Source organism: Agelaius tricolor, unplaced genomic scaffold (assembly GCF_023055355.1).
Source record: "Agelaius tricolor isolate 1412-34295 unplaced genomic scaffold, bAgeTri1.0.p SCAF_9, whole genome shotgun sequence".
NCBI lineage: Eukaryota > Metazoa > Chordata > Aves > Passeriformes > Icteridae > Agelaius > Agelaius tricolor.
Genome location: NW_027269269.1, coordinates 44874257 through 44898753, shown reverse-complemented (window position 1 = coordinate 44898753; position 24497 = coordinate 44874257). Strand labels below are relative to the sequence as shown.

At 43.0% G+C, this 24497-nt stretch overlaps 3 protein-coding genes across 7 annotated transcripts in view; 2 read left to right on the top strand and 1 right to left on the bottom strand.

The window, feature by feature from the left end:
- The window catches only part of RCSD1 (RCSD domain containing 1), a 38049-nt gene extending 33317 nt beyond the window's left edge, over window positions 1–4732 (bottom strand). For 3 of the 5 annotated variants that reach the window (XM_071433768.1, XM_071433769.1, XM_071433771.1), the window contains exon 1: window positions 4609–4732. In XM_071433768.1, the coding sequence (XP_071289869.1) occupies window positions 4609–4647 (39 nt within the window). In that variant the 5' untranslated portion in view covers window positions 4648–4732. Of the gene's footprint in view, window positions 1–3575 lie in introns of all 5 variants that reach the window. The other 2 variants (XM_071433770.1, XM_071433772.1) reach the window with 1 other exon arrangement.
- A 120-nt stretch (window positions 4733–4852) lies between these two features.
- Window positions 4853–8765, top strand: CREG1 (cellular repressor of E1A stimulated genes 1). The gene is made up of 3 exons (XM_071433773.1): window positions 4853–5179; window positions 7179–7298; window positions 8580–8765. Exons 1-3 carry the CDS (start codon window positions 4853–4855, stop codon window positions 8763–8765), a joined length of 633 nt encoding a protein of 210 aa, XP_071289874.1.
- Window positions 8766–18694: 9929 nt separating this feature from the next.
- Window positions 18695–24497, top strand: part of CD247 (CD247 molecule) — a 47299-nt gene continuing 41496 nt past the window's right edge. Inside the window, 2 exon segments of the mRNA XM_071433767.1 lie at window positions 18695–18913; window positions 18915–19137. Coding sequence (XP_071289868.1) covers window positions 18857–18913; window positions 18915–19137 — 280 coding nt within the window. The 5' untranslated portion in view covers window positions 18695–18856.

Below are 24497 nucleotides of genomic sequence, written 5' to 3'. Positions count from 1 at the left end.
CTGGGAAGGTATGTTTGTCAGGGTGGTGGGAGAGCAAAGGGTGGAGGGAGCTGTGGGTTCCTGCAGGACAGATTGCAATTCTGAGCTTTGTTGATACATTCGTTGAGGGTTTTAGTACAGCTCACCTGTCAGTGCCAGTATCTGAGGTCGTTCTGTCCACCTCTCTGCCTGGCTTTGGCTGCTGTTACCCACATCCTTTCCTGGAATTCACACCACTCAACCAGCAGCTGTTACTATACTGAGCTTTTGACCTCCTGAAAATGGGGTTTCTACCCTTTCTGTTCCCACTCAAGCAACTCGATTCTCAACTAAAAAGGAGGCCATAAGGTAACCACCAAAGAAACAACATTTGCATTTCAAAGATCAATCAACTCGAAAAGCCAACATCCTATTTTGGGTTGCCTTTACACATCAGGTCTATCACTTGGCAGCCCGACAGGAAGCGAACGTGAGCAGCGTTTTTTCTATGGGAAACTCGCTGTTTGAACCCGCCCTTTGCTGAGTGTGCCCCGAGCTGCCTGCCTGTGGCCCTCAGCGCTAAAGCAACGCCGAGGACGCTGAGCCTCGCCCTCTTCTTCGGGGACTTATCAGCAGGAAATGAACTCAGCTGGAACGCTCAGTACCATTGACATTTTTGTGCTCGGGTCCTGCAGCTGCAGCAAAGCCCTTCTGAGAGCACAGACACACAAACACACACGTGCCAACGGACACACAGACACACAGACACACACACACGTGTGCCAGGCTCTCTGCACCCCGTGGGAACTGATGTCAGCGGGAAAGTCCCGTTACCAAAGGGAGTTAAATCAAAGGATGTGGTTATAAAGTGGCTCTCACTAAGCTGAATTGGAATGTGAGTTTGTGTCTTTTTCGTGCTGGCCACCTAAAAAAGTAGGCGGTAGAGACTGACTGAAAAACTGAAAAATTTGACATGTTCCTGACTGTCAGCTGGTGCCCAAGTGCTAACATCGTGGTTCAGATTAACCAGGCTTCTTAATTAGGGCCTCCTAATTGCCAGGATCTGGGCAAAAGCCTGTCCTTAAGCAGAGTAAAGTTAAAAAATGCTGTATGGCATAAGGAGCATTTCACCTTGCAATAATGAGATCACAGCGAGGTGGATCACCCTGGGCCCACCAGGGGCTGGTGGGTGGTGTTCAGATAACTGGTGTCATCTCTTGCAGCACCTGAATGTTTTTGGAGAGCTCTTCTTTCTCCTGATCTGCTTGACTTCAGAGAACAAACTGAGCTGGGGTGTTAAGAGGCAAGGCTGCATCCCATTGTACTCATGTAGTGGTGGGACAAATATTATCAGCATGAGCCACTGACAGCTTGCTTCCAGACTGAGCAATTCCTCTATGGTCACTAGTTTTAGTACACCAGGCTCAATATAAACCAACAAAACCAGCCAGAACATGGCTGCTGACACAATTCTGGGTATATGTGCTGGTTTTGATGACACTCTTCTCAGGCCAGCCCTACTGCCCATCTCTCAGTGTCCCAGAAAGCAGCACCACAAGCAGTGGCCCTCGCCAGCAGCTTCCTCAGCATGCAGCCCAAGCTCTGACTGAACAGGATTTTCTGACTGAAAATGGAACAATATTTCTGTCCCTAACAGGTTGTGCACAGAGGAAGCTTGCCTTGCCACTGCCTGTGTGGTGGCTGTCAAAAAAGTGAAAGGACTTTTGGCTGAACACCAGGCCAGCGCTGTAATAACTTTACCTATCTTCTAAAAAATACACCAAGGGAAGAGTCACAAGCTAAATTCCCAACCAAGGTAATTCAGGCAGTTTGAGGGTGAGAACAAATAAATGTCTTATTTGCCTGTGCTGTGTGCCACTTGTAGCAGCAGCAGGGCTGATACCTCCTCAGGAGAGAATCTAACCAACATTTTTAGAAACAATTTGCATGGTGGGTCTCATGTGGCACCAGGCATTGGCACTTCAAAGCACTGAGCACTTCAGCTTTAGCCAGAGCTGACTCACAGGTCAGTCTCCTCTGTCACAGGCAGCGGCAAGTGACTTTAATCACCCCGGCAAGTGGCTTGGATCACCCTGGCTGGCATTTGGATGGGAGAGCCGGCCTGGCTTGGGAACCAAGCGCTGCACACAGCGAGACTGCACAGCCCCCGGGTGTTATCTGGACACATAAAGGCTTCTGTGCACGGACAGACTGCCTGACCTAGACAGGAAGCCTGGACCAGAGCACAGCTAGGCTGTGTCTGAGGAGGAACCGTGCCCAGCCCATGCAGCAACCAGGCTGGCTGCAGAGAGAGCTGGCTCGGGGAAAAGCAGCTCTGAAGAGGGCAGACAAAACATGACACAAGCCAGGATGGAAACCTTGCCCACTTTCTGACTAAAATACATCTCCCCCAGGGACACAGCCTGAAGCCCATCACATATAAAATACACTGAAATTAAGATCATTCCATGAACTCGACCTTGGAGGAAGTATCTCCATTTATGGTGAGATATTACTGTCTATTTACTGGCTTTTAAATGCAGTGAAGCACATGATTTGGAAAGGAGAACTAGTGGTGCCTACCAATACTTTCTTGACCCTGTTATGCAAGGATGCTGAGAGCCCCTAGACAATATTGCAGCACAACAGAGAGAGAATCCTTCTCCTTTCTCTGAGATCTAACTGAGGAAGTGAGAGAGCCTAGTGCCTGCACATCAGGGGTTTAGAGCATCCTTTTCTTTTCCTTTTTTTGTTCCCTATGAAAATTTCAGTTTTTCCTGAGCATCTCTAGGAGAAGGCAGCAGCAGAAGCCTCCATGTGTCCAGAGAGGAGACAGGGATTTCTAACCATGCTCTGCAGGCAAGGAGAACACTGGAGGAAAAATTATTTTGTTCTGCTTGTACAGGACAGCAGATAAATAGTAGAGAATGGATGGGTGGTGTATTTTTCTTGCTGAGTTCAGCCCAACAGGATGATCCATCTGGGCTGCTATAAGCTGTGGGTGCTGTGGGGCACCTGGGGCAGATGGTGCTCACAGGGCAAGTTAATTTGGCTTTCTCAGTGCTACATTGCTGTTTACATAGTGTGGACATACTTGGATCCAGGTGGAAATATGAAAACCCACCATCTTTTAGGACCACTTCAATCAAGTCTCAATGTTACCCCAGTTTAAAGCATCTCTTTATACAAATCTTTATAAGGTTACTGAGCACAAAGTGACGGATAAAACAAGCTAAGTGTTTATTTGGGTAAGTAATGCTTGGAAGAGCCTTCAGTGGAAGGTGGAATGGTGTTCAACTGACAAAACCAAGCCTTGCAGAGCAAGGGCTCTGACACGTGCAAGAGGTAAAACCTGAGTTCTGCCCAGTGGCAAATCATTCTGTGGGCTTTGTGGCCCAAAACAGATAGTCCCTGCTGCTCTGATTAAATTATAGGGTTTTCCCAAGGGAAGGCTGGGCCTCAAACACCTGTGGTGGCATAGAACCAGCCTTTGAGGCTGATTTAGCAGTGGGCAGGGATAGTGGGGCTGAAGGATTGTAGAATGACAGAATCATTATGGTTGGGAAAGAACTTCAGGATCCCCGAGTCCACCTGTTAACCCAGCAGCCCGTGCTCACCAGTAAAGCGTGTCCTCATGCGCCATATCCACGCGGGTTTGGGACACTTCCAGGATGTGACAGACTTCCCCAGGCACACAAAGCAGGGGCCGGGCACCGCGCCATGGCCTGTTCCGCGTCACTCTGACCCCACAGAACGGGGGGTGTCGGAGCGGGGGGACTGGCTCGGCACGGGCGGGAGCCGCCGGGGCATCTCCGTGACATCCCTGGGACACAGCAGGGACATCTCCGGGACATCTCCGTGACATCCCTGGGACACAGCAGGGACATGTCCGGGACATCTCCGTGACATCCTGGGACACAGCAGGGACATCTCCGGGAGCCGCGTCCCGCCAGCGCCCCCCGCAGGCCAGCGGGAGCGCTGCCATCACCTTCCCTTCTTCCCGCGCTGGTGCTCCAGGGAAACGGGATTGTGAGGGAATTCTGTGGGACGGGGCCAGCGCGGTGAGGTCCGAGCAGGCCAACAGTGGCACCCTGGCCTGGAGCAGGAGTAGCGTGGCCAGCAGTGCTCAGCCACACGTCGAACGCTATGTCCAGTTCTGGGCCTCTCACTTCGGAAAAGGCCTTGAGGGGCTGGAGCGAGTCAGGGGAAGGGTCTGGAGCGCAAGTGTTGTGAGAAGGCGCTGAGGGAGCTGGGGATGTTGAGTCTGGAGAGAGGGAGGCTCAGGGGGGACCTCACTGCTCTACAGCCACCCGAAAGGACGGTGCGGCCAGGGGGGGTTCGGTCTCTGCCTCAAGCTGTGCCGGGGAAGTTCAGGCTGCACATTCAGAGGAATTTCTTCACAGAAAGGGTGATTAGATATTGGGATGGGCTGCCCGGGGAGGTGTTGGAGTCACCGCTCCGGAGGTGTTCGGGGAAGGGCTGGCTGTGTCGCTCGGTGCCGTGCTCCGGGGCACTCAGCGGGGTTGGGTCCCAACTCGGCGATTTTGCGGTGTTTTCCACCCATTCGGTGACGCACAGCAGGGCTCCCATTGGCTGCCGGGCCGCCGGTGACTCCACCCCCTCCCGGACCGCGCGCTCCCGGTTGTTTACCTCGTCGGCGCGCATTGACCCGCCTCCAGTGGCTCTCATTGGCTGAGGACTGCCGACCTCGTAAGTCTATTGGCTGATAGCGGGGGTGGGGGCTCTTCATTCCCGAAGTTGTCGCTCATTGGCTCGAGGGGGCGGGCAGCGCTGCTGCCATTGGTGAGGCAGGGCGAAACTCCGCCCCTCGCGGCGGGTGGGCGGGCGGTACGGGCGGGCCCGGCACTCGGTGGCCGGCGTCGTGCGGGCTGTGATGTCCCGGTGCGCGGCTGTGCGGGGAGTGCTGTCCGTGTCCTCAGCGATGGCGCGGCTGCTGCTCCTCCTGTGCGCCGCATCGGGGCTGCTGCTGGCGGCCGTGGCGGCCATCCCGCCGCCCGAGGAGGCGGCGCGTATGGCGCGCTACGTCCTGCACAGCTGCGACTGGGGCGCGCTGGCCACGCTGTCGGCGCAGGAGGGGCTGCGCGGCCGCCCCTTCGCCAACATCTTCTCCCTCAGCGACGGCCCGCCCGGGCCCTGCGGCGGCAGCGGCGTGCCCTACCTGTACTTGACCGACATGGAGATCTCCGTGCAGGACCTGGAGGTGAGCGGGGCCTGGAGGGGCGGTGACACCGTGGGTGCGGAGTGACCCCACGGAGGACGCTCGGAGAAGCAGCCGGGTCCCTCAGGCCGGCGCTCAGCAGCAGGTGGTGATTGCAAGGCAGTGTGACAGCGCTGGTTCACGGAGCCGCGGGATTGCTGGGGCTGGGAGGGACCTCCGGAGATCCTTCAGGGTCACCTCGGGCAGGTGACACGGGAACGTGTCCAGGTAGGGCTCTCCAGAGAGGGAGACTCCGCCACCTCCCTGGGCAGCTGTTCCAGAGCCCTTGGCACCCTCTGCGTAAAATTGTTCCTCATCTGTGTTTTAGTTTATGGCTCTTCCAAGGATGTCACTCCGTTTGTCAGCCCTGGGGACAATTATTAGCCCTTGAGCAGTGCTGTCTGTGGCTACAGCCAGGAGGGCTACTGAGAAGTTCCTGCTGATCGTGGTCTTGAGAAAGAAAGGGCAGCGCCAGGCAGAGCAAGTGTCTGCAGCTTCCAGAAGCACTGAGCAAAGAAATGACGCGCCACAGAATATTTGAACAGAGGAAAATTTCACACACAACAAAGTCAAAAGGAGTGGAACTTGTCAGTGTGGGACCTAAGCAAAGAGAATTTTTACAGAGCCTCCTGAAGGAATAGTTATTAAATCTCTGGAGCTTACCGTAAAGGGAAGCACACATGGAAAGGCAGCTTTGGCATGCTGAGACTCTGAGTGTGTAATTGGCCTTGTCCCAGAGCTTTTATGGCCAAGAGTTTGCTAAAAACTTAATGAAATAGCAGTCATGCCTCCTTTATTGGATTTGTTTGTTTGTTTTAGTAACTTACAATATTAGTAAACACAAAATAATGGTAATTTTTCAGATTGTTTTATGATTTTTTGTTTGTTCCATGTCAGGTTTTAGTTTGTTACCTTAAAATAGTTGAATTATATGTCTGAGTGCTGTAGAGAGTCTAATTTGTTTTGTGTTATACCTTTCTTTCCATCCCAAATACAGCTGTTCTCTTTCAGAATAACATAAAACCCACCAGTATAAACTAGTAATCAATATTTCCTTCAGGAGGCTCCTCAACAGGTCCTTATTTTGCTGCTTCAGTGCAGAAACTCTCGACACGTGATAGTCACAGGCGAGGGAGAAGGTGCCGAGTAATCATGAGTCAGCTTTTTGGGAGTTAAGCAACTTCCTATCTCTCAAGTGGCTGCTTCTGTTTCACGAGGTCTCCTGTGCTCTCCGCAGTTTTCAAGTGACTGTGCAGGGTTTCTCTTGGACATGAGCTCTTCTAATGAAACGTCTCAAAGCAGGGGAACTTCCCTTGCTGGGAGATAATGACCCTCAGTAGATGGCATTCTGCAATCCTGTTTGGCACCAGTGCTTTTCAAGCCATGGTCACCAAATTAGTTTTTAGAAAAACAATCAGATATAGGTTCTTTAATTCTTCAAGTTAGGTGTTTCACTTAAATACTCTGAATTTTTTTTTTAAACCTAACTTCTAAAGTTCACTTTAAATTCCAAAAGAGCTGTTTGGGAGAGCCAGGAGGCTGTTAGGAAGAGATGTTTGTTTTTGTTCTAAGTAATTTTACCAACAGTTGAGAAGCCCACTTGGTTGCCTTCTCAGTAACACTTTACCCTTTCACCTGATGAAATTCACTGTATGTCCTTGTCTTCTGTACTGTCCTTTGTGTCTGTAAATTGTAATATATGATCATTTGCATGTGAAATAGGTGGGCTGAATTCAGAGTTTTAAGGAGTCTTGTTCTGTGATGTTTGCATTTTATGTTAACAAGCTTCAGTACACCTCTGAACTGGGCTTTATTTCAGATTCAGAGCTCGCCCAAGGAACCTTTCAGATGTAGTTAGGAAAAGGTGGTGACAGCTCTGCTCTTTCTGCCAGTATTATTGAGCTGAATAAAGTACCAAGAGCTGAAAATGTGGTGGGTATGACATTTTTTTTCACTCAAGAAAAGTAAGCATAAACCTCTTATCTTGCTTCTTGCATTTCAGGTCAATTCAAATGCCTCCTTGACTGTGTCTTTGGCACAGACTCCTTACTGCAGGAAGCACAAATATGATCCCCAGAACCCCCTCTGTGCCCACATCATCTTCGTTGGGAGCATTGTAAAGGTGAGCAGCTGAAAGCGGGTGCTGGGCAAGGTTGTGTGCATCAGATACAGATTTGTTTAGTGGAGGGAGAGGAGAAAGGTGAGAAATTCTGTGCAGAAGCATATGCTGGGGTGTTCTGTGCTGTGATACCCAAAGGCCAGCTCGTAGTCTGTGGGAGGAAAAAAAAAGTTAACCCTTGATTATTGCAGGAGCTCTGTTGACATGCCTTTAGCAAGGAATTTGGGGAGAAAATAATGCAGGAAATCTCCCTCATTCCTGTCAATGTATCCTGAAACTATGAAGTCTGAGGCCATTATTTTGGAAAAACCTTCATATTTAATTCACATCTCTGTTGCTCAGTTAAATTCTTTGGTTCAAGCAGTGTGACGTGCCTGCTTCTGAAACTCTGTTGAAGTAAATACAAACCTGAGCTACAAAGTTGCAGGTATTATAGACAAAAAATGTGCATTGTGTGATCTGGTGGCATTGCTGCCAAGGCAGTGTTCTTTTGTGCACCAGTACTTTGGTGTCTTCTAGGAGGAAATGAGAGCTGCATGTGTTATTTATTGAAGATACTAATCCCATTACTGGGGTAATGACTGAGGATGAGAACTAGTCATCACTACTCTCCTTCTTGATAGTCTCATTCTTATTTGGTGTTTTCACAGCTCTGATATTTGCACATTGCACTCAGCGGTCTTGTAGTTGCTTTCCTGAGTTTCTCATTAATAATGGAGTTGATTTTATTTAGGTGGTTTTTCTTATTCTATACCCAGAGCTCTAAATGGTTGATTTCACCCTTCAAATATCTGCACATTGTATATTAAGTGCCATCACACTTTTTAGCTTCCCTTCTCTGTAGATTCTGTTATATCATCCCATTTATGTTTGTGTGTTTCTGAGCAGAGTTGTATCTGTTTCTGTCAGTTTGAATGAGCAGGTGCAGAGGAGGTGAAATTACACCTAAGACATCACATTATAATAATTCACCTAGCATCTATACTTTTCTGTTTGTGGTTTGTTTAAAGATTTATTCTTATGTTGATGAAATACTCTCTTGCTCATGCTAACTCTAAAAGCAGCATTTTGATTTAATGTTGAAATCCACTACTTTGTAAGTGTTGCCTGTCTCACACTCTTGCACACCACACTGAGGATGAGCAGCCTCAGCCACAGTAATGAGCCCCTTGGGACAAGATGTGGCTGGACTAAGAAAGCACACTGCAGTCAGCATAGGTTTTTTAGCTAAAACTCATCTTTACATGACTATCTTATTGTAACATTTTCCTGGTTTTTGTTTAGGTGAATGATTCAGAAGCAGACTTAGCCAAAAAAGCATTATTCACTCGCCACCCTGAAATGGAAAGTTGGCCCAAGGATCACAATTGGTTTTTTGCCAAATTCAACATCACCAATATTTGGGTCCTGGACTACTTTGGTGGATTGAAAATTGTGACACCAGAAGAGTACTACAGTGTCAAGCCTTAGTAAGTGCTGAAGTTTTTCATGGCTACCTCTCATTATATTTCACACCTGTAAACTTCTTGTTGTTAACAGGGAGGAGTGACTCCTATAGCATTAGCACAGTCACTGTCCTCTGTTTGAATTAATTGCAAGACAGATGATGTTTTGGTCTAATAATTAATAGTAGTAAGACTCTTCAGCATTTCTGAAGCTTTATTAATGGGATTGCAGCAATATTGCTGATACTTCCAAAAGAAAATTGCTGTTGAATCTGTCCTTATGATTTTGAAATATAGAGAAATTGTCTTCTATTGTCTACATAAAACCAAGTCTTCAAAACTTTCAAATATATTTTAGCACAGTCAACATGAATTATGCATTCATTTCACTCTTATTCTTACTCCTTGTAGGTGGAAGAAGATCCTTGGTGATGCTGATATGGAAATGAATGACTTTGGCTGTTTCATGAAAGATTTATTTTTTCTATGTAGTGTAGAGCTGAATTAATAATATAATAAATCAAACACCTTGCATTGTTAATGAGCATGTGTTACCCTTATGAAGCAGATTTAACTTCTCACTAACCTGAATCATGTCACAATGAAAAACCTTTGTGCATAAGCAATAACTAAATTTTATTCACTGGATGTGAATTTGGAAAGGTGTCTGACAGTGTGCATTCAGAAATGTTGTGTTTACTGGAATCTAAAGGTTTAGTCCAGTTCTAAAGTGCCTTAGTTAAATAATGTTTCTGAGCACTTTCCATTATTTTATTTTTAATACCAGTTCAGTTTAGAATTTTATGGTGAAGTTCTACAGGATGGCTCAGCTGATGGAATGGAAAGCATTGTCTGTATTACAGTGGCAAAGGATGTGCTGAGTTTCCAAATCCTGTTAAGAATTTTCTCTGCACGCTGATAAACTCACTTTTTTGAGCCATTTTTCTGTTTTATTGAATGTGCTGTAGAATACAGTTGTGTTCATGCCAGCTGTACTTATATCTCAGGATGAGTTCTTGGTAATTCCTCAGCTGATTATGTGCCCTGACTCTGTAATAGAAGCAGTACCTAAAACATCTGACTCAAGAAGAGCAGTGTCTTGTAAATTCAGTGAGAATGTTGTGAAGGGTAAATGTTTTCTGATTGAGATGCTGAAATAGTCAGCTTTGTTAATCTGATCAAATGGCAATTCATCAGCATTGTTCCCCTCAACAGCAGAACTGAGAGGATTTTGGGGTCTGGAAGCTTTAGACAGCAATTTTGGATTAGTAACCAAGAAATGAAAAAGAAGCAATACAGTTTGACACAAATGGTTCATGATTAGTAGAGAATGAAAATTAATGAAAGGTGTGCTTAATTCCATGTTAAAGTAAATTACACCCAACCACAAAAAAAACCCAGCCTTTTTAACATCCTCTCCAATCTGTTGTGCGCTGAGTTCACCAGCACTAAAAAGTATTTATGAACAAACAAGTTGATTTTACAGTGAAAAAATATTACCTAGTTCACCTAAAGAATTTAGACTCCTTAGAGGAGGCTGATCTATAGAACAGTGGGATTTGTCATGTAAGATCCCCATATCTTAATGTTGTTGTTATATCACTCCTTTTCTCAGATACTGGGATGATTTGTGAAAGTATTTTTTATGTAACTTATTAAGAGTTCTTTCTTCATAAGGGGAAGGAAGCTATTTGGTACTGTTCTACTATTTTAAAATTAATTTAGGATTAAAAAAACTTAAAATATAGAAACCATTTCTGTTGAATAGGTAACACTGATATTTAATGTGAATTGAAAAAAATTAATATAAGGTATGACAGTTGTGAAAACTCAACTGAATCTCTGTCATGGACTCAATACTTTCTGTGAGGACGCCTGAATGCATTATGTGTAACCCTGTAATTTCTGATGTGTGAGACTGATGATGCTGGGCTTTTGTTAAAATTAAAATATTTTTTTGACAAGTGGTGTCAAGCATTATTTATTGCATGTCCAAGAATTATTCTCTCCCTCCTGCTCTCTTTCATAATAGCACTCTCTTTTTAGTGTTCTTGTCTTACTGTTTCCCTGAAGTCTTTCATTCTTGCTAGAATTAATGGGAAAATGTCCCTACTTATACTTGCCTTCCCCTCCTTGGGTTAAATCTGTGTCTTTGTACTTCACATGCTTTCCTGCTGTGAAATGAAAAATTGCAAAGACAAATGCCATCATTCCACACATCCCCAACTTCCTACTTCAACCAGCTGCTTCTGCACCCCCAGATTCCATGGCTGGAAAGGCAGGGTGAGAAGTAGGAAAGGTCCTGACATTGCATAAACAATAAAACATTGGTGTGTTGTCAAGGCTGTTTTAAGCACAAATTCAAAACATAGCCCCAAGCAAACTAAGGCAAAAAAAAACCCCAACCACAAAACCCAAATCTCCATCCCAGCAAAAACCAGAGCACCACTTTCAAAAGTATTGCTTTCACTTGAGGTTTTGGTGTAGAATAAGGCTGGCTTTGTCTGTGGGTTTTCTTCTTTTACTATCAATTCCCAAGTATTTTCTCTTTGGAAGTGGGAGGGCCTTTTTTGTAACAGTAAGATCTTAAAACAGTTTTGTAATGCTACTGCAACAACTCTAGCTCATCCAATTATCTTCACTTTTGAAATCTGATGTTTCTTTGGGAAAATGGTGATCAGCAGACTGGTTAAGATACATGTGCAAACCTGGATTTGAGGGTCAATTAGAGAACTCTGGAGCTGTATCTGTGCATCTCACTGAATACTTCTCGGTGTGTTTTATATGTAGTAGTGGAATGTAAAGCTGTTCAGGTTATCAATCTTCTCCCTTAGTAATAGGTATGTAAATGTTTATATCACCAACCCAAGAAAGTCATCAGCTGGTCCTATTTTTCCTCACCTCTTTTCCCTGTGCTCACCTTCATTCTGTTCAGCTCATTCAGGAATTTATTTGTGAGCATGTTTCCTTTTTTCCTGCCATCCAGGAGTAATACTGTGGCTTGGAACAGAAGAGGCTGAGTATAATCAATTGATACAGCTGTAAGCAATGAATCAGTGTTTTGATTTCTGTGTGTATCCTCTGCCAGGGCATGCTTGGAGTACCTGAGCATATTCTCAGCAGCAATAAAGTCAGCCTCCCCACCTGGGAGGCACCTGCACTCACAGGAATCTGACACAGGATAACTGCAGGCACCTCACTAAGCCACAGGATGTTTGTTAGCTGGGAATCTAATAAGGGTAATCACAACCTGTCATGTTCTGCTTCCTACTACATGTTCTTCCTTCTATTGATCTTGCTTATTGACATGTTTGTCTTTCTACTTCTTGATTTTCAATTTGTTTCTTGTGTTTTAAATGGAGGACTTGTGCCCAGTAGGCTCTTGCAAAATGCAACACCATTACACAATAGATCTTAAATATATCAAGTATTCATTTAATCCTTTATCCAGTTCTCTCTGGAATTAATTTCTTAGCTGTTTAATACTGTGCCTGTGATCTTCACAATAAAATAGAGGTAGGTCAAGCAGAGTATCAGACTAACACAAAAAGTGTTACTTGTAACTTAATAGATTAATTTGTTTGCCAAAGGTTTTTCCTGAGCAAAAACATTGAATTGAGAGAAAATCCAATGAAGTGATATATTGTTGTTGAACACAAGAGGGTGCCACAGACTTACATTCGGCTGGAGTGTTAAATGTTTAATACTTAAAAGTGGTTATTGAATTCATCATAACTCAAAGATGCTGGAAAAGCAAACGACGGGGGCATAATATGAACAAATTCTTTTTCTACAGTGCTTTACATTATGAATGCTTCCCTCCATAAACACAGCAGCCTGCTGGCTGCAAAAAAAAAAAAAAAAAAAAGGAGCATTCATCATTTTTTTGTGTTTTGTAATCATTTTGTGCTACGGAGAGCTCAGAAGTAATATCCATGAAAATGATTTAAAGGTTTTTAAATTAAGTAACTCTAGTAAAGGAAATGGAGACAGGTATAGAATGCCTCGGAACATCGGCTGGGAGCAGCCGGCTCCAGGCCCAGCAATGCTTACTTCTGTCAAATCCAGAGAGAGGGGGTTCATTAGTGTGACCATGCTTCAGCTTAGGCTTATTAAGAGCTGAATTAAACCACTTGACTCTGATTTGTAATTTTCAACAGCTAATTAATCTTAGGTTCCTCAAGTGCCCCCAGGCTGCTCTCCGGTGGTTTGGGCTGCCCTGATGATGTGCAGGTGTTTGGGTGATGCGGCAGAGCTGGGGAAATCCTGAAGCTTCCCCTTTTTCTATGAGGGCTGTGTTAGAGCTCAGGCTCTTGTTGCTTGCTCAGTCCTGCTGTCTTGGCCTTAATCCTGACTTGAGTGTGGCTGACCCTGGTTGCTGTCACCCGACCTCTGCTCTTCTCCAGGTACTGTGGGACTGCTTATTTTGGGGTTGAGACCACTGCCCTGCCCTCCTTGCCAGCTCCTCTTCTTGGTTCTCTCTAATAACTGTGTTTTCTCTGCTGGGGAGCTCAGCCCTTGAGTTTCTCATACAAGCCTCTTGCAGTTACTCTCAGGGCTCTTTGACTTAAGAACTCTGTCTAGAGGCTTCCTCAGAGTTTCTAGGTTGAATTGGTGTGTAAAAACATAAGGCTGTATTAATCCTGGGTGTAGGGGTTAATGTTTTTCACAGCTTGGGTTTCTGTGGAAACAAAGCTTAGGTAACATTTCCGGGTACTTGCCTTTGTCAGATTTGTTCTTACTTTGTTGGATTCAGATTTGAAATGGGGAGTCTGACCTCAAAGCTACCAAGCTCCTATAAATGTCATGCCAACTATGAGCTGGGGAGAGGAAACAAACCCTAGTTCACATATATTAAAGGTTAAAAAAATCATATTTTGAAAATTTGAGTTTCATTAGTTGTGCTGATTGTAGAGCGGGAGTGCTCTGGTTGAGTGTGGCTGGGTATGCAGTTAGTACCAGAGAGGGTGCAATTCTGTATTGTTCAGGGGATGTTGGGTTTAATCAAAGAACCTGATAGCTGTAATGATGATTCTGAGTTATTTTCTTCCTCTAGCTCTTAATATCCTACATTTAAAAGACTCAAAAATTCCCCATTACCATTTGCTTCTGATTCCTGCAGCTGCTAGGCTTAATTTTGCATAGAATTTCTCCAGTTTAAACAAAAGAGATGCCACCTATCTGGTGGTGGTCCAAGAGCTGCTGTGGGTCTTGTGGAAAGAGGACAGTCTCTTCCCTGACCTCAGTAGTATTGTCAGTGTATCCACACAGGTCTAGAACCACTTCATGTTATTTTTGCTACTGTCACTGACTCAGATTGTAAATTTACTTTGCATGATTACTTTTCCCTTCCTCTTACTTATAAAAATGTAGACACCAGTTTGTAGCACTCGTGTAAAATACTTGTAACTCATCTTGATACCCTTAGATGACAGGAATGCTTTATTTGAAGAATAAGATTACTTGCTTTTAATCTGTGAATAATTAATTTTAAGGCTTTTTAAAATAAATCTGTGATTGCTACAAGCACAGAGTAACTTGACAAAACCAAACAGAGGGGGTGTGCGTACAAAGGGTGAGAAAGAGACAGTGTCAAGAAATAGTGTGTATATATAAGATTGTATATTTATATGAAAACATCGAAGATAATATGTGTTTCTATAATGTTTTTATGCCAATGGAACCTGTTAAACATCTTCCAGTGTTAACAAGTAACTGTTTCTAGATTGAAAGATGGCAATTGTTTCGAGATAAGAAAGAGAAATAGTTGCACAAACCCTGCATTGTATGATTATAGGAACATTGCACACTAATTTCCTGTTGTCTTTTAGCCAAAAAACAGTTGCCTAATCAAGCATGAATTGGATTTTTTTATTTGTTTTAAATGCTTAAATGAATTTCAGTTAATTTAATTTTTTCCTCAGGTAAGCATTTGAAACATGCAGAAGAGATGTGTGTTAGGGGTAAAGAGGGGAGGAGAATAAAGGAAAAGTAGATGCTTGCCACAGACCTTAAAATGTGTGTGCTTTTCAATATTGTTATATTTATAAAAGGCATAGCCTGATAAGTCATATTCTGTACAGCCATGCAAGAAAATACTGAAGGTGTTCTATAATTAAAGTGAGCATTTTGAGCATGTGTGTAGTGATAAGTCACAGAATTTTTCTACATATGCTGCAATGTAATTGGGGAAATTCACCTGCAATTAACAGGGTTGTTGATGATGCCAGGGAGAGTAGCTTGAGTCACTGAAAAGAAAAGAAGCACTGTTCCTCCTCCCTAAAATATGATATAAGCAGTGGTCTCTTGAGTGCATTAACAACAACAAAATCCAGAGCAGATCATAAAGGTGTCACTGGGGAGGGAAAAATTGGATATTACAGATTCAGTAGTCTCAAAATTGAACATTCAAAAAGGGTGCATTTTAACTTTCTCCTAACAAGTTCTTTATAGGTTTCCATAAACCCTGTTGCACTGAAGATTTTAAGACCATAGCAGGAAAAAGGAAACTACCAGTCACAAAAATCCCTGAAATAATGAATAGAGATATGTTTTTGCATGGCATCAGGGCCTGTTTATAATCTCCCACAGGAAACATGCATTCTTGACCATATTTGTCTTTGTGATCCTGCACAGGTGTCCCTTTTTATGTTTGGGGTTTTTTTCTTGTTGCACGTGTCAGGGTTTCTATTTGCTCGATGCAGCTGCAAGGAGTAGTGACAGTCAGGTGGGTTTTCCTTGGAAAAGCAGTATTTTCATACACAAAGGGGAGCAGTTGTAGCAAGAGCTACTCCTTCTGTCTCCCTGTTGGGAGCTGCAAAGCAAGACCTGTAGTTAGACACTGTCTTCTTTCCAGCTCTCCATTTGCTGGCAAAAGTGCAGGGCAGGGACTAATCCTCTTGGAATGCAGCCATTACCACTAAATAAGTATTAATTGCTGCATTCCAAGGGGATTAGCACAGTTGAACCCAATTATGGCAAATCGAAGCTGCACTGTAAGGCACTACAGTGCATTGAGATGCAGTGAAGCAGTGTAGGACTGTCAGTCTCCAACATTTTATCAATAAAAATTGTGGGCTTATACACTATAAACAGCAGACCATTTCTTTTCAGTGTCAGTCTGAGTGGCATGCCTGGCTGGAAGCTACAGCCTGCTCACCAGTGAAAATTGTTGCTTTTTTAAACACCCATTATCTTTGTGTGAACATCTCAGAAACGTTTTTAATACTTGTAGAGTTAATTATGGCACTGCAAGCATCACTTCCCTGCTGGACCAGGGGCAAGGCTCTGCAGTCTGTCTGGATTCTCACATCTCTGAAGTCGGCCAGCTCCTCCATCAGGTGATGTAGGAATTAATTTTGCCTGCAAGTGTTAACTGTATCAAATAGGCTTAGGAGAGCTCCTGATAACCGACCTGTTCTCAATCCCAGCAGTCTGCAGTGATGATTACAGGCATATCTCTGTGGTAGCAATACAGGAGCCAGAGGGCAGTGTGTAGTTATATATATTTTTTTAATCCTCAGCTTGACTGTGGTGTGGGTTTGGTTTTTTTTTTTTAGTTTTCATTTATTTCCTGTTAAAACTGCAAACCCTGCTGCTTTTTTTTTATGGTATAGTCAAAGCATAACCAGTAAGCGTGAAAAGGGAATGCTTCTGGGAATGAATCAGCCTCTTGCATTAGAGCTGTTCCAGGATTTTTTGTGTCCAGAGAAAGGATGGCATATGGATGCACAGAACCAGTTGAATGTATGCCTTGACTACTTTATGAAAGATCTTATCCTTACAGATAATGAGCTGCACCTTAACCAGCATTAAACACACTGAGTTGTACTTGGGGACCACTTCAGTTCCCTGACCCATTCTGTTTCAGGAACCACAGATCAAATATTGCAGTCTTCCCAGTGCAGGTAATTCTTGAGAATGTACTTCCCTCCAACCATATGTTTAGATGAAGAGTCAAGTTTAGCTGAGAGCTTTTCTTAACACAGCAGGAAGGGTTTTATATTTCCACTGTGGCCTTGTCTGTATTGAGAAAAATTGCTGCTGGTTCAGCTGAACAAGGCTTGGCATTCATTTCTAGTCGAGGGTTAACAAAGTTCTTACAATCTGACTGAACTGAGTAAACTGAAACATCAGTATGGTTTAAACTGTTGGTAGAAGTGCATTTGCAAGATTGGTCAATGCACAATGTGGGCAGGAGGTGCTGAAGTTTTTATAGTGCTGTGTAGCTCCTGGAGATGCAAAGACTAGAAAGGCTGAAAAGAAGGTGACACTCTAAGCAAACCATTCCTCATGGTAGAATTGCAAACCTTATGAACACTGAAAAACCCTTTCCTAGAGAGGAGACCACTTCCCCTTTATCTTTTCCTCTACTGGTTTTCTGCATGTGATTTGCGTCTCTCCCACACCATACTTGTTGTGAGAATAATCCATAATACAAGCATGAGTGCTCTCCTGTATACTTTGATTATATTTGGATAATGATAAGCTTGCCTTAGTTCAAAAGCTGAGGGATGGGGAGGTGGGAATTTCAAGGGGCACTGTCATGCAAAGCCTTTTTCTGACTCTACCCACACTTCCAAGTGAAGTCCATATACTCAATTTCTCTGACCTTTCCCTATCTAGACATCAAAACACACTGGCCCAACTGCTGTTCTCCCAGTGTGCCTACTGTTGCTATTAATCTCTCTTTCTTACACAGCTCTTCATTTCTTTCCCTTACCTTTGGCCTCAGCTCTTTATTCAAAGTGATAATTTGCTGGCTTTCTGCCGGAGGGAGAAGCTATGATCAATAACAGGAGGAGACAGAGGTCAGTGGAATAGTGATGAGCAGTGCCATCTGCTTCTCTGGAAACACAGTTACCCAAAAATATCAATAACTAGGATGATATTTCAGCTTTTGGATAAGGCATCAGTGAGATTGAGGCAGCCAGCAGTGAGAGCAGGGGTCTTTTTTCTGCTCACTAATTCCTTGTTTCAGCCAATCTTCTGTCACACAGAGATGTGGACAGCAAAGGGCTTTATCCAGCTTGCACTGGAATATAGAACATGTACCTGAGCACAGCCATTTCTGGGGCTAATGACACCTCGTTCAGGTTCAGTGCATGGCAGCTCTCCTGGGCTGTGCTCTGCTTTCTGCCTGGTGGTGTCAGAGCCCAACTCCAGCCTTTTCTTGGAGCTTTTGGGGTAGAATTGCCACAAAGAAAACCCTCCCCAGGGCTGGGAGAGAGCAGAGACTCAGTAACATAGAAGGGTATGCTGCACTATTACACCTGGTGCTAGACTACTGCTAGTGTCTAGTACTTTTGGTACTGACTGGCACAATATATAATTATTCAATTAAAGGAAGAGACTCTTTTATCCATGTATTAGCCTTATTACTCTAGACAGCAAGGTGATGAATTTCTTCCAAGAACTTCAATTTACTTTGCCTTCGAAAGCCTTACCTTTTTGTGTGCACAATAACTCTCATCCCACCATACTTCAGGGAAATTTTTATCATCTGTTTCTGTACCTCCTGGGGATGCACATTCCTCTTTCTTTTCTAAGAATTAGAGACAAGAGAAAAAAAATTATGCATTGAGATGCTTGGACTTCTTCCCAGCCTAAGCTCTGGTCCTCAAGTGCATTATTAGTATTACTGTTGTAAACATTAAACATTCAGTGATCTGTTGAGCCAGATGTATTTTGATGGGAGTGAGGCTGAGCTTTAAGCCATTAGGTTTACCTAAGCTATATTTTTCTAATTCACAGTTGTCTAAAATGAACTTTCATTTATTAATGAAAAAGTGAAAATTTTTATTTGCCTGCATTCAAAAAGAGCACAATAATGTGAGATGTCTTACAAAATGGGAGTTAGAAATGAGTTTTGTATTGTTATGAGTTTAGACAACTATATTGTTCAAAAGTGACTATAACTTACAGTTTTAAATTTCTATTTCTGCCCTGTGCTGCACACTGGGAATAGTTGCATAAACCCCTTTTTGAAGTCAGGTCAAATTCAATCCCAGAAACAGAGACCAGCAGCCACTGAGTGGGGATGATCTAGAAACCATCAGACAAAGTGGAAAAAAAACCCCATCTCACAGAAAAAAACATCTAGCAGAGAGGAAAAGGATGAATAACAAAGGAAACCCCAAACATCAGTACCAAGAAGGCAAACCCCAGCCCTCACTCAGAGGCTGTGAAGGCAGAGGAAGCCGGCAGGTGGACTCTGAAAGCTCTCATAGGAGCTGAGCCTCTTCCTGTGGCGGCCACACACCAGCACAGCCCGTGGAGGAGCTTCTTCTTCTTCTTCCTCTTCTCTCCCGTCCCCAGCACTGTCCAGCCTGGCAAGATGAAGAGGTGGAGGAGGATCACCATCCTTGCCACCCTGCAGGCCCAGCTCCCAGCCACAGGTAAAGCGGGCTTTGGGTTTGCCAGGGGTTCCCGTAAAGCTCTTTTGAGGAAAGGCTGCGATGTTTCTGTGGTGGATTCGCCACCATTTTGGTAGCAGGAGGGTGTCTGTGTGAGCACCTCAGCCATGTCTGCCCCCCTGTGAAGGAGGAGAGGGATCTGCTGTGTTGAACTGGCCTGGGATAAAGAGGAAGGATGGGATGAGGGGCCCTGCTCCTGCTGGAGTGACGCCACAGCTGAACAGTAACTAAACAAAGCTCCCAGGCCTCACCTGGGCCGCTCTCCCTGCGATTCCAAAGGGGAGGTTGGAGGCAGTGATGGAAAAGTTGTCACTCGAAGTAAGATGCATGGGAGAGGCTTCTCATGGAGCTGGGCTGTGGGTTTGTGGCCCACAGCAGAGCCGGCAGGCGGGAAATGGGGCACAGGTGGTGACAAAAGGGCAGGGCCCTTCCCCTCACGTCCCTGCCATCTGCTCTTCTCCATCAGACACGGCACAACATGAAGCCATTTCTTCCTTTCTGTTATTTATTTGTGTGGTGCACAGGCTGGCCCTGCCTGGGCACCGAGTGGAGCAGCTTCGGTGTGCACAGATCTTCTAAAGTCAAGTTTAGTTTGAGGAGGAATTTACTTTTTAGGAGCTCAGTAGATGAAAAGAGCAACAAAATTTACATCTGGAAAAGGCCTCAGGTGAGGTCTGAATGTGCCATAGGCCACATCTGAGCTTGCGTTAGAGCCAAATCCTCTGGAAGATTTCCCCCCCTCCATGTACACACTGGCTGTACTTGAACCCAGCATCCTCAAGATCTTGGGTGACTGCCACAGACATTTTATGGGAAAGTTTTCTGGGGATGAGAGGAGGGTTTTGCAGCTGCTTTCTAATGCTGTGGAACCAGTCCTGGTGATTTGTGGAATTTTTCTTTCAGGAGTGTTTTGAGGGGGGTTTTATATTCTGTGGCAGGCCATGATTTGTGTTTGTCCTCCCTTCAACCTCTGGGGCCTCTGTCCCTTTCTGATACCCAAATATGATCCTGTACTTTAGTATACTTCTCATATTCTGTGCCTTGTTCTGTATCCACAGATGCATGTAAGGCTACGAAAGTATGGAAGTTACTTTAGGCCAAAATCCATCTGCAAAACCATCTTTTTACATTTCCTCCCTTTTAACCCGTCACACAATGTCTGTAGTTCAGGCTTCTATTTGTGCATATTCAGCAGAAAACTTCGAAAAATGTGTAATGCAGCTTGCAGAGGTGTCTGGTGCAAAGCTCTTGGGGTATTCACACTCACAAAGAATAAATGGTTCAAGTTTCGAAAGGGATACTGTTTTCACTGATTTGGAGGTGGCTGCCTGTGGATTTCAGGGGAAGTATTTTTGATTGGATACCTATAATAGTTTGAAGTATAGCAGCATTTAGCCAAAGAGTGTAGATAAAATAGAAGAAATATAAATCAAAACTTGTGGAATTGTTGCCACGTTATGGATACAGAACAGACAAAACCAAAAACGTAAGATCTGTCATGAATTTAGTTCAACAATGAGACCAAACAGTTGGATTTTTCAGCTCAGAGCTGTGAGCAGAAAGATTTTCTGCTGCCTGGAGTGTTTTCAAGCTTTCTCAGAGTTCACTTCTAGGGAAAGGAACTTTAGTCCTTCCCTAGAAGGACTTCTAGGGAAATGAACTTTTAATTTTTTCATGAAATAAGCTCAGACAGATTCAGTAAGCTGCATACCTCCTCACAGTGAGTTAATTCCACTTCACTATAAAGTGTTTGTGCTTATTCTTTAAAAGGGCAGCTGAAAGATGCCACCAAGCTTAGCACTGAGGAACTTGCAAAGCTTTTCTATTTGATCTTTGAGTTCTGAAGTAAATACATCGGGCATGAGGGGAAAATGTTTTAAAGTAATTCTAGAGATGGGCCATGAATTCTGACGCAGACTTTGAATTTATTGACGCCAGATCACAAATTTCAGAATGCTCAAATTTGGCCTTTGAGCAATTACAGAGGGAAGGCACCTCACATTTTCAAATACACATTTATATATATATATATAGGTTTAATTTTCTTTATTTTCCCTCTTCAAAGGCACAGAAGTGTACATCTGGAAATCTAGCTGAGGTCCTCCTATAACCCTCTGTTAAAAAGTCCATGAAGAGTATTAATTTTAATTATGAGCAGATGACTTTGTTAGTCCTTTGTTGAGACAAGAATATTAGAAGACTTGTACCTGAATATCACAACTAAAATGGCAAAAACCTTCATACAGTTGACACAGCTTTTGTTCTGAAGTATGATAGGCTTTGATAACAATAAAATAGTTGTGTGAGCAATACTGTAGAGTTGCCCCCCTATGTTTTTCAAGCCTGATGAGATGATGCTTTGATTTATACAAACACATGCCACATGCGTGTATATAAATGTATGTGCAGGAATTTAAGAACAGCCCTTCCCTGTTCTACACTTCTTTACAGAGCCACTTTTCTCAGAATTGTCTGCTAAATGGAACAGGACAGTGCCCTGTTTTCAGCTAACTCTGTGGAAATTACAGCAGTGTTGGTCTTTACCAGCTGTTACTTGCACAGCTCATTTCCACACTGTTTTTCTGCTCTGCATATGTCTATCTCCTGCCCATTGGGTTGCCGTGATGCCATCAGCCTTTTTTAGTCAGTTCAGGGACAGGTAATAGGTCTTACCATTACTTCTTTTCTTCCCTCTCATCAGATGATTTAGCTGCTCTGCAAACGACAAGATTTGTAGACCAGGAGTTGTTTACAAGCTTGTCCGAGGAATCCAAACAAGTAAATTCAGATTTTTTTTTATACCATCCTCGTGTCCTTATGCGCTGCCTTAAGTTCTCCGAGATGCGTTCTTGTTACTCCTAGGGGGAAAAAAATATAAAAGCTTAATTTTACATGTTTTATTTCTTTTATTTCTCCTGCCTGTTCACATTGATTCATTAATAATTCATGGAAAAAACCCTATGAACTGGCAGAATGGAACAAAATGTAGGCAATGTAGCCTTTCTTTGTAAAGGACATTTGTTGAGCCCTTGCTATGTTCAATTCTGTAATGCTTGTTACAGAGCAAGTGTTTTCTAGCTTAACCCTTCCAAGCAGAATTCCTAATCAGTGAAGTAACAAATTAATGATCACATTCCTTTTGGTTTTTTATGTGCACTAGATGGGAAGGATCTACAAAATACAGAAGGCTATTTGCAAAATATATTTATATTTTTCCTCTGTGTGTCCTTCTTAAGTAAGACCAGGTGGATAAAAAGCCGAAGTGGAGTTTAAAAAAGGAGGCTCACTAGCAGCTTAAGGGGACAAGAATTTGATGTCTAAATGAATGTTTATGTGAGGAATGTTTTTGACAACCATTTTCTGTTCACACAGACTTTGAATGGTGACTAGCATGTGAAATAATTTTTTTATATTTTTTTTCCTTGCATATTTCCATTAGGATATATGGGTTATTTCTTAACTCTCTCCAAATTCTAACCAAACTCCCTTTCAAAAAAAAAAAAAAAGAAAAAAATGCTTTTTTTTTGCACAATTGCAAACAACCATCGACTACTCCTCCCCCTTTCCAACTAAATCATCTATTTGAGTGTCTTTATTGTACGTAGAAATGTAAGAGATGCATCAGCTATTCTGGCAAGAAAATAGAGGATATTTTTAGATGGCATGAATGGAAGATGCAGCTTTTTAAAAATATTTAAAATGTGTATTCTGCTAAAGGTATCTATTTTCTCCGTGTGCATGTAAAACTTGTAAGCGTATTGTTGACTTTTCACTCTTCTGACTTTGGTCAACAGATAAATTTAAGTTTCATTGCTGATTTTTTTTTAATGTTAAGAGAGCAATTTGTGCTATTCTAGAGTCTGTGAGAAGATGAAATTTTTCAGATTTTTCTGTTGTTGTCTAAGGTAATATTTTAAGACTGGGACTGAATATTGTTTTCTTAATTAACTTAAGCTCTGGTCTTTTAAGAAGTATATAGTATTTTTAGCTTTTAAAGTAAGACAGTCCAAAGCAGGGGTTTTTTTTCAGGAAAGCAATGAAAACATTTATCTCCATTCTGTACTTTGATTTATAACTTCAAATATAACAGATAAAATGTGCAGGCAAATGAAACTCTAGGTCTGCAGTTCTTCGATCCATTCACCCAAACACACGAGCCTTGGAAAACAGCAAAATGCTTGTGGTCAGCCCCAAACAGTGGATACATCCATCTTTGTGGAAGCTACACTTTTTTCAGTCCTTTGCCAATATAACTATAAAAAATAGAAGTAGAAACCAGCTAGTTCCTCAGCCTCAGAGGTCACAAGCACTGGTGAGTGCAAGTTCTGCTTAAGTGATAGAAGCCACCTCCGTTTTTGAGCCATGTAGATCAGAAGTATTTTAAGTCCTACAAGTTCCCTAGGAATAAACCATCAACCAATATTTTTAAGAATATTTTGTTCTTAATCCTTTGTTATATATCTGTTAAGTCTTACAAGAACAGCAGCTCTGGAGTTTTCCATCGTTCTGTGCTTTTGGTTTATGGCAGTATGTTAAATATCTGCTTGTGGAGCCTGATGAAATGCTTGTACTATCTGGCCTATTTCTTTTGTGACACGTACCTGTAGTGAAAACTTCACCTTTATCCTGACTCTTTCTGAGTAACAGACCATTCTTTTCAGTTTGTTGTATTTTTTAAGTGAAGGAGAAGCCATAATGATAACACAACTCTCTGAAAACTCAGATAATGTGGATGTGAAATATATACCGAATTAGAATTAATGGAACCCGACAGGGGAAAAAGATTGGAAAATTTTCAACAAATGATAGAATAAACAGCAGCAGAACACATTGAATAAGTCTAGAGGGTGGCCAGTGGTCAATACCTGTGGGCTATTTTGTTTTGTTTGGTTTTCTTAGGAAATCTCACAGTATATGATTTATGTACAATTCAAGCTGCTGTCTTAGGTGAAAATCTTAACTTTCTCTGCAAATAAACTTTTTTAGTTTCCTGGTAACATTTTCTAGCTTGTATGTTAACCTTGAAATGCAAACCTGCATGGCTCCAGAAAAAATAAGAGAAAACTAGCTATAGAATTTGTCACTTATAATTATTATTTTTAGGTAATTGCGATTTTGGGGGGGGCAATAGCATGCTGCAATGCTCATGGCTGCAAACACTAAAAATAGTTTCCTCATTAAAAAAAAAAAAGCACATGAAACGTTTTGACCCAGAGAACACTTCGAGAAGCTTTTTTCCTAGCACCCCTCCAAGTTTGTATAATAAAAATGTATTAATAGATTTTGTTATTTACATCAGAGTAATGGTTTGAAATGCTTTTCTAATGGGATAAGGTGCAATA